This window comes from Clytia hemisphaerica, unplaced genomic scaffold, assembly GCF_902728285.1.
Source record: "Clytia hemisphaerica strain Z4C2 unplaced genomic scaffold, Clytia hemisphaerica genome assembly, whole genome shotgun sequence".
NCBI lineage: Eukaryota > Metazoa > Cnidaria > Hydrozoa > Leptothecata > Clytiidae > Clytia > Clytia hemisphaerica.
Window position 1 is genome coordinate 3,329,009 of NW_027103562.1, and position 10,457 is coordinate 3,339,465.

General features: G+C 33.3%; 2 protein-coding genes across 2 annotated transcripts; both read right to left on the reverse strand.

Moving 5' to 3' along the window:
• Positions 1–46: 46 nt before the first annotated feature.
• On the reverse strand, positions 47–6,870 carry LOC136800763 (hydroxyacid-oxoacid transhydrogenase, mitochondrial-like). Its single transcript, XM_067057421.1, has 13 exons — positions 6,745–6,870; positions 6,391–6,484; positions 5,614–5,667; positions 5,336–5,386; positions 5,067–5,170; positions 4,617–4,813; positions 4,023–4,100; positions 3,651–3,756; positions 2,465–2,617; positions 1,848–1,946; positions 1,583–1,667; positions 1,024–1,120; positions 47–734 (listed from the first exon to the last, which is right to left on the reverse strand). The coding sequence occupies exons 1-13, from the start codon at positions 6,813–6,815 to the stop codon at positions 490–492; spliced, it is 1,434 nt and encodes a 477-aa protein (XP_066913522.1). The 5' UTR covers positions 6,816–6,870; the 3' UTR covers positions 47–489.
• A 659-nt stretch (positions 6,871–7,529) lies between these two features.
• LOC136800810 (centrosomal protein of 19 kDa-like) lies at positions 7,530–8,048 on the reverse strand. Its single transcript, XM_067057465.1, has one exon. It carries the CDS (start codon positions 8,046–8,048, stop codon positions 7,530–7,532), a length of 519 nt encoding a protein of 172 aa, XP_066913566.1.
• Between the last annotated feature and the right edge of the window lie 2,409 nt (positions 8,049–10,457).

The following is a 10,457-nucleotide window of genomic DNA, read 5'->3' on the forward strand; positions in this document are numbered from 1 at the left end:
GCTACATTTGAGGTAAAGAATCAAAAACTTATGTTCTATAACAATATACTTTCAATATACTTTTTATGATAATTTCATCATTATAAAAATTTCCCTGTTTGTCATGGATATATAAAATACTATATATAGAAATGGTATCGTATCATATAAAATTTGTTTCAAAATCAAAAAATAATAATTATTTGTACCCTTTTGCACAATAAGCAAAAAATCTTTTTACAAAAAAACGTGCAATTAAAACAAAAAGCTCAACAAAACAAAACTGAATGTTATGACAAATGTATATCAAAAATATAATATAAGGATTATAGAATAAAAGGACTGTAGTCTTTGTATTGTGATTTAGCACTTTCAAATTTGCAGTATGATTTGGACTATGGATGATTATAGGTTATTTTATAGGTATGTTATATTCAAGCAAGGTATGTGTTATCAATGACTCTCATGCCAAGCAATATAAAAGGATTTTGAAGAAAGATAAAAAATTACTTAATAAATTTTCATGGACTGCTCATAGATCATAGCATACTCCTCTGCTGTTGGCTCACCGTCAGGAGCAAGTTTTGTGACTCTGTGTTGTGGCAAGGTACCCTCTACAAGTTTAGGGATATCCTCAGAGGTGTAACCAAAGGCGGAGATACCGTCGTCAATACCAAGACCATCCATGAATTTACGGATTGCATCAGCAAGGATTGGGCCGGCATCTTCTTTCCTAGCATTGGTGATATCAGCTCCTAAAAAGTTTAAAATAAATAAAATAAATAGCAAAAAGTTTACAGATTTACCAATATCCAAATGCAACCCCTGTATTTTTAATATTCTATCCTCATAATCAAGGTTACAAAATATTTCAGGAATTACTTTAGTTTTGTTTCAAGCTATTTTTAATGGTGAGCAGGCTTTACCATAAATTGTTTGAAATTTTTGCATTACTTTGTCTTAAGATTGGCCTATATTATAGTAGTGCTGCTCTAATCAATATGTAGCCATTCCAAATAACTCAAAATAAAAAAAAAATCTCACCAAGGATTTCAGCACATTCAAGATGACGTTCAGGATTTGAAGGGGCAGTGAAGTTAAAAACAGCAGGTGCTGTGATAATAACTGAAAGACCATGTGGCTAAAATAGTAAAAATAATTAAATCATTTAAAATTCTCAAAAAAGCATTTAATACACAAAGAAATAAATTATCCAGATGCATTTCCTTAGTTTGATGAACATTATTCCATAAGTATGGCAAAGTCAATAGTAAACATGATTTGGACATTTGAATTTGATTTAAAGGGATAATCAGATGGTTTGAGATATTTAGATTAACAGAAAACTTTTGTGGCCCTTGGTAAAATCTCGAAGTATTTTTGTGCAACAATTTTCCAAAATCGAGATATGGGTTCTTACACGGTTCTTTCTTGAAATTCTATTGTTTTAATCCTAAAAGCCAAAAACTTGCAACTTAAATATCTCGACTTTGAAAAATAGTCAGGCAAAAATAATTTGCGATTTTGCTCAGGACAATAGAAGGATCCCACATGCCAAATATTACAAACCATCTAATTATCTCTTTAATGTCCATTTCCTTACCAACAAAGGATAGTCGACATCATAATCTTTTGCTTTGTAAGTTTTATTCTTGATGTTTCCAGAAAGTGCATATGACAATCCATGGCTGTAAGACAAAAAAACATTCTTAGAAAAGCAAATAACAACCAAATTGAGATGAAGTGAAATTGTGTAAATAACAACACATACTTTTTTCAAAATTTTCTTTATGGCAGTTTTTATTTCTAAATGTAGATAAAATGCTAGCTCATAATTTCAGTCTCTTTCAAAGAATAAAATAGCCTACCATAAATGAACGCCAGCATTTCCAAACCCAATACCGGCAAAGACACTTGCTAAATGCATTTCTGACCTTGCTTCGACATCATCTGGGCTTTCCATGGCTCTAAAATAGAATTAGATAAATCAATAATGTTACCGCAGCTTGATGAAAATTAAGGTATTGAGAGCAAAATTGGAATAAACTCACACTTAGTGTATGTTTTATCTACAATCATGGTCGAAATATATTTTAGATTTTAGTATTTTAACCTTTTCCAGATTTTAAAGTTTGGGCGAGAATTGCTATTTTAGCACTTCCACTTTCTTTCATTGAATATTTCGATTTTGGAGCGGTCCGTTGGCTTCTAGGCTATATTCCCAGCCTAATTGGAGCAAATTTGAGCTTTTAAATCCTGAGATCCTAAGGAAAAGAAAAAATGAAAAAAGCACCCTCGGATATTAACCCAAGGAACAGGTGCGCAAAATTTCCGCAAATTCTGTCTCCAGGCTGCCCTAAAGTTTTTGTGACACACAGACAGACACACGTTGTCAGATTCAAGCTCAACTTGAGAATTGATAGAGGGATTAAAATTTTCTCTCACTAATTACTTAGTATCCAAAAAATATCAAATTGGTACACACCTCTTGAGATATTTTGCAGTTACTTTGAAAGCGTATTTAGACCACACATCACTGATGGGATTACTTCCTTGGTAGGCAGGTCTCAAGATAGGATTTGTTGGTCGCGGGCTTCTTTGGTTGTATGGGATCGCTGTGTAGGATTCAAGAGCATGACTAAAAGGAAATTATGTTTTAATATTTAGAATAAGAGTTGAAATTGAGCTTACATTTCAGATCAACATATAAATAAATTAAAATGTAAATTTCAACTTCCTCACTTAAACAGCAAAAATAATCATTTGAAATAATATGAAGCCTGGCGCTGAATGTTTTTTTTGATACTTCCGATTCAATAATTTTAAGAATGATCTTTTTCAGTAGATGTTTTTTATTCATAAGCATTGCACTTATATCTAGTCTCAAAGATGGGAAGAATTTAAGCATGCTATGCATTGATACGTCGATCCTACAAAAAAATACAAAAGTTACTTTGTTGTACTTTTTGTTTTTTCAGTACACTTTTTTGTGAAGCTTTACCTCTTTTCCCAATTTCGTTTGTTAAAACTAAGCCAAGAATCCTACATAGTGTCCTCCCCCCCTGGATTCAGGGGGGGAATGGGTTTTGAGGTCAAAAGGACGTATAGGGGGGAAAGAATTTTTTTTGAAGCCAGGGGGGGGAAAACGAGGGAGGGGGGAATGGAAAATTTTCATTCCAGGCATGGGGGGGGAACTCGCCAAAATCAATTCAAAATTGAAAAACATCTGGTTTTATGAGATGATATAGCATAATGCTTAGTTTTATTAATATTATGGTTTAAAAACAACCATCCTTTCCATATATTCTTGAATTAGAACTACCTTAGGGAAAACAATAAGCGTTAAGTTCATCAAATTACAGCTTTTTAATTTTATGCTTGAGGGGGGGGGACAGAAAAATTTTTGGAGGCAGGGTGGGGAAAAATGAGGGGGGGGGGAATGGAAAATTTTCATTCTAGGCATGGGGGGGGGAAGAGACCCTGAAGGACACTATGTCCTAAGCAAATTTAAGCATATGACAAGCCATCACTTTGTAAGCATGCTCCAAAAGTTCTTTTAGGAAATGAGCATCCTTTAAGCATTTTTCAGCCTGTTAAGCCCTCAACCTAAGCATCTCTGAGTCTGTTTTTGGATTTTGTATATTTAAGCTACATTATATACAGGGACTTACCAGAAAACATCGAGACCACTGTAAGCAGTGACATGTTTTGGCATGTGTAATGTATGTAAAGGATCCACAATACCAAGGACTGGTCTGATGGCACGGTTTCCAATACCTGAAACAAAAATCAAAATACAATAAGTCTGTTTCATTTTTCCCCATTTGACTGTATCATTCATTGCCAAAGTTTTGAGAAAGAAGATTTAACCACTTGAAAATTCCCAATGACCTTATTACACTTCCATAACTAATCAAGCAGTATAAATTAGTAGTGTAACCAATTTGCGTTAATAACTTGAGTAGTTATAAGTGTAATAAGGTAACTAAAACAAATTCTAATTTTCGTTATTAATTAATTTGACCAAAGAGCTGAACTCTTACCAGTCTTAGCTTGTAATGGAGTGTAATCAAAAACGGCAACACCAGTTGTTTCACTACCTGTTCCAGCAGTTGTAGGAACTAGAAAAAGACAAAAATAGAAATTCAAATGCAAAAATACTCATCTGATTATTCTGATGAAGTTCTGAAAGTAAATGAAATCATAAAACACAAAATCAAATTTTCTTTTTTGTTAACCCTTTGTGCGCGCTGTTTTTTTGTTGAAAAAGTTAAACATTTTTTCTAAATTTGTTTTTTGGAACTCAAAACTTTAAAGTGCCATAAAAGCTTGTAGCTTTTAATTAAAAGATGGTTTTGGTACCATTGGAAAGCTATTTTTATATTCTTTCTAAAAACATTCGTTTTATGCCCCTTTGAATTATATGGTCAGGAGCTATGGCCTCAAGTCTGAGACTTTTGGCTTGTTTTGGACGCATATACACGTCCCTCGTGGTCTAAGGGTTAATTTCTCTGCAACTCGTAGTTTCTTTTAAAAAGTCAGTCAGCTAACCCATATTTAAACAGTCATACCAATACAAAGAGGACTTCTAATCATAGTGGATACAAAACAAACAAACAAACAACGAACAGACATACTAGCAATTAATGGTTTCAAAGCCTTCTTGATGGGAAGTCCCTTGCCAATGGGAGCATTAACAAAATCCAATAACTCATTCTCTGGATGACACAAATACAGATTTGCTGCTTTCGCTGTATCAATTACTGACCCACCACCGACTGCAACAAAATGATCAAAATTCTCTGCTCTTGCATAGTTGATAGCTTTTTGGAAACTGAAAAAGAAAGCACTGTCTCGATTCTTCTATCAAAAATCAAATATGATTTTAAAGTCCTTTTATTTTTCTTAACAAAATTATAGTGTTTGGAATTATCTTTTCAAAGGTATATAATATGTAAGAATTGAAGTATTTCCTTGAAAAATTACAAAAATTAGTTCAGAGGCTAGAATAAACACCTTGTCCAGCAAAAAAGTGTTAACTCTTGGAGTTAACTAATGACATTCTAGAGATCATTCAAATTCCACACCTTGCATCAGTTGGTTCAATCCTGACATCGTCGAAAACCGAGAAGTTGATTCCGCTTCTTTCTAATGATTTAATCGTCTCAAGGACAGGAGGAAGCTTTGCAAGCTGAAAGAGTTAATTTGAAAAAAGTACTTTCCAGGATTCAATTAGCGTATTCAAAACAAAAATCAGCACCAAGAAAAAGCAATGTTTTTTCAATGGTCATGTAATCATGATTCTAATAAAAACTTTTTAATCTACTTTCCATTACCAAAGAAAAATAATACTCACATTTTTATCTGTGAAAACACCGACTTTCTGTGCTTTCATATTTGCTAAATCCTGATGAAGAAACATAGAAGATAAAATAATAAGAAAAACAAATCACCATTTATAACAGCAGGTCAATGAGTTTTTTCGAAGAAGAGAAGGAATAAATTTTGTTTATTTCAGAGTCAAAAACTTGGGCTTTAGAAATATTTGACTTTTGAGTCTCCTGGAGTGCCCCCAAAACATACAAATAACTTGATAGAAGAAAGACTTTTAATAAAAAAACAACAACTTCATACCATTCCAACTTCAGCAGTAACACCATTTCCATATCTCACATTGGAAGCAGCCATCTATTGAATTAATATAATTATTAAAATAATATCAATTTTATTTGACTGAGCTTAATAATTAATGAGCTGTTTTCAACATTGTATGGGGGAAAAGTTTTTTCCTGCTATGGATATCAGGGGTGGAACTGTATGAGCCTACACACAAGACTGAGCAGGCGTGCAAAAAATTAGAGAAAAAAACGAAACAAAATCAACAAAAAACAAAAAAAGAAGAATGAATCAAACAAATTCTTTGCCATGTCAAGTTTAAACCAACAGAATTTCATCAATTTTTCAGTAGGCAAACAAATACTATGGTTAGTTACTTTAATGGAGTTATCTTTCTTGGGGATTAAATTTTGTGGACTTCGCAGATTTGGTTATTACCCGCAAAAATAAGTCCCAATAGCAATTTGAAAAGGTCTTATCCAGTTTTCTGAATTAAATTCCAAAATTGACAAAAGACCACTTTTAACATGTTTATCGCCATCAAAGAAGCCCTAATAATGTGTATTTCACAACCAAAATGCATAGTTTGGCAGTAAATTGCAAATAAAGCACGAAGTCATGAAAATATTATCTCATAATAGACATCATCTGCGAAATTAAGTCTCCGCAAAATCTTAAAATTTTGCAGATGAGCTAAACTGTAAAATTTAATCCCTGCAAAAATTAAATCCCATCAAAGTAGGTGCTCTGTCCCATCCCTTTAGACATCAAGCTGTGGGGTAGAATAATTCTTACTTCAACAGCATATTCGACATCATTTGAAGCATGTGCCGAACATTTATGAACTGGTGATCCAGAAAAACTTTGGGAATGTGCTGGACATTGACATCTATTTTTAATAAAAAGAAGAACATTAATTTTAGGCCTATTCTTAGGTCTATTCAGCTTTATTGTACTATTTATAAAAAGTATCAAAGCAAAGTTTTTGTCTCGGACAAAAATTGATTTACTTAAGCCAACCGCAGCTGTTAAACAGAGACAATCTTAGACAGAAAAACATTGAAAATTATAAAATATCGTTATTTCTTATATCTTAATCTACAAAGCTTACATGCAGAGATAAAGCAACAAAATGTATAATGGTCATACCCCGTAGCAGATATTGAGCGTAGAACTCTGAGAACAGCTTCTCGACTTGATACTGGAATTGGTACTCTCATTTTAAAAAGTTTTCAAAGCAGATACTAAAATAAAATTAATTAATTCATTTTTGTTTCATTCAAACTATTGCAAATAATTTCTTGAAAAATCAACTGATCAATATTGAAAATAAAGTTGATAAAAATATTCTTCAATAATCATCAAATAATCATCTTGAAAAGTCAACGGATCAAGTTATAAAGTTTTAGGTCTATAAAAACAATTTCTAAATTTGTGTAAAAGACACTTTTTTACAGTTTGCTTTGCAAACATCTCTACATTACGTAAATGTGTCTGTCAGATAGCATGCCTCATTACAATAAAAATCTAAAAGACCTCATGAGCTGTGGCATTGCAAAATATTGTGACAAAAATATCAAAAGTTTGTTTGTATAGTAAACATAAGATTCTTAATCAAATAGCAACTAAAAATTACAGTAAAAAAGTGGTGTGCAAAAATAAACAAACTTCATTGATAATCATAGAGAACATCCAATATTGAACTTGGCTGAGCGAGTGGTCTAGTGGTCTAAAACTTGTTCATATCAATTACATCTGATCTTTTTGACAAATCGTTTATAGAACAATGACTAGAAATTAGAAATATGATGAATGGATAAAATCAATTTGAATCACTTAAAAGTTCAAACGTATCAAAAATTAAATACAATTAACATCTATATGTGCAATATTATTATTTACAATTTAAATTTTACAAATTACCATTAACAAATCTAAAATTCCATATCCGATTCATCATCCCATCCAGCTGTCTCAATACCTACTTGATCACCCCCCTGATCACCACCATGCCCACTATCACCAGCCTCAAAATCAACCTCAATGTTGTATTTCCAATCTTGGTCACCTGGTTTGACTTGATTTTTTTCAAAAGAATTATTCATATGTTTCTTTACTTCGTTCAATTTTTGATCGTCCAACTTATTGAGATTGTCTTTGTTGAAATTTATTCCATCAAAGTTTTCATTATTTGTTTTTCTGATTTTGATACCGTTGCTCTTCTCAATCAGAATATTCAGTAAACGCACAATCTGTTCTGATTTGAATTTTTCTAAATATTTACCATGATGGCTTTGGTATAAGTCTTTCAAAATTAGATTTCCCTCTTTCATGGGAAGGTCTTTTATGGGTATTGACCTCCTGTGGAGCTTAGCTGGAGAAATCTCATAAAATAAAACCAATGTTGGGGGATCATACTTCAAGCAGCACTTTTTTGGAGTTATATCAAACATTGCTGAAAACTCTAAGATTAAAAAGTACACACTACAGAAAATATATTTTGATGGGTAACACAAGGTTTGGGGTAAAATGGGGAGAAGAAAAGAAGATTGGCATATTAAATGCTAGAATTCTGAGCACCACCTTATAGTTTAGTTATCACTACACTTAGCTAGAGTAATGCCCAAGTTCTATCAATCCTTTTAGCTAAGTAATTAGAAGAAATAATTTTGTGAGTGAATTTTATTAACAATATAGTGAGGGTACCTAATAGTAGCATAGTTTCAAACCTGTATTACTTGACTGACTTATGTATTAAGATGAAAACAGAGTCACTAAATTTTATCTGTCAATCATTTTCTCAAGCAAAAAGTAAGTAGAGCGATTAAAGTTTCTTATTTAATAAGTGCCCCAGATCATCTGTAGTTTATAGTATTCAATTATCATTATCCCTTTATTTTCATTTCTTGAACATTTGCAAAATGATGGACAAATCTAAAAGTTGTATTTATGGTTGCTTGATCCAAATACGAAATTTCAAAGGTTTTCTATGTTACAACTTTTTGCAAACTTAAAGAAAATGAGACCTGCTTATACAGGTTTTAATTTAGTATTAGGTGAAATTGTAAGTCCACTATCAGACAAGGAATTCCCTCAAATTTCGTACCGTAATATTGCAGTATATATAAGCATCAATAACATTTTTCATATACTGCAATTGCAGTATACACAAGAAAGAAAAATTGGTTTTACTTGCATCCACTTGTTGTTACTAAAAAGGATAATAGAAGGGTAACACAGGGTAAAAAGGTAACAGGTTGAGAATGGTGGCTCTGAGGGGTGAAAAATAGAAAAATAAAGCTCAACCCTGTTTCACATACAGTAATTATAAGACCACCTTTGATTACCTTTGATGTGTTTCAGCAAATTCTTTGCTCACTCAACCCGTGGGGTCCGGTGTTTGACCATTTCAACAATTGAATTCGAGTCAGCCATCCTGTAAGGGAGATAGGCAGGGAGCAGTGGCTGGTCGGGAACATCTTGCAGAAATTGATCAAGTTGTTTTTTGAAGAAATTTTTGGAACATTTGGTCATGTCACGTATTTTTCTTGGTAACACATTGAATAGTCTTGGACCGGTGTCTGAAAGGCAGCTCTTCCAAATGTTCTTGTTCGTTGTATTCACTGGTTTGAGGTGGCATTTTCTTCCCAGGCGTTGGTTTGTATATGAATAAATACCGCCTTCCCCTTCACCATAGTTAAAATTTGGCACCAGTTGTTCGATTATACACCATGTATATATAATTTGGTATCTTTCGCGTCTTCTCTTGAGACTGTACATATTGAGGTGTTTGAGCTTCTCCCAATAATTCAAATTGGGTGGAAGTTGGATCCCTTTTATAAAGGATTTTTGCAGATACTCCAGTTCTTGCATCAGGGATCGCTTTGTAGGAGACCATAGCTGGGAGCAGTATTCCAGATGTTGAAGTACCAATGTCTTCCAAAGAGTGATCATTACTGATTTATCTCTGGACTTGAAGGTTCTGTATATCCAGGCACTTATACCCTTGAGGTCTTTCACTGCACTTTTTATTTCGATTGGCTGCTGTACATCTGATTTGTAGACTGAGTGTACTTTCAGTTGTTCATTTTTTCCGTATGCAATGTGTTCAAACTTTTTTCCATTGAGCTCCATATTGTTGATGGATGTCCAGTCATAGACAACGTCTAGATCATCTTGAAGCAGACTCACATCTGCAGCGCAAGATATTGCCTTCATAAGTCTTGTGTCGTCAGCAAAAGATGAGAGGATGGAATGTTTAATCTTTTCGTTTATGTCACTGATCATTACCAGAAACAAGAGGGGGCCCAGAACTGAGCCTTGTGGAACTCCGCTTGTAACTTTCGCTTCATCTGATAGGAAAGTGTTTAAGGAAACTTTTTGGAATCTCTCAGTAAGGAAGGATTGTATCCAGTTCAATAGTTGTCCTTTGATTCCATTGATTTTTAGCTTGTGTAGCAAGGTGTGATGGTCCACCTTGTCAAAGGCCTTGCTGAAGTCAAGGTAGATTACATCAACATTTTCATTGTTTTGTAGGTGAGATATCAGTCTTTCTACATGAGCCAATAGTTGACTCAAGCAAGATCACCCTGGTCTGAAACCGTGTTGTGTTGGATTGTATAGGTTGTTTTCTTCAAGGTGGATTTGCAATTTCTCTCTGACTATTTTCTCAAATATCTTAGTGGTAATTGATGTCAGGGCAACAGGTCGATAATTCTCTGGTAAACCTTGATCTCCTTTCTTGAATATTGGTGTAATGTGACTTGTTTTGAGAATTTCAGGTGTGATTCCTTTGTCAAAGTTGTTTTGCCATATCATCTTAAGTGGCTTAGAAAGTGATTTCTTGCACATTTTGAAAAACT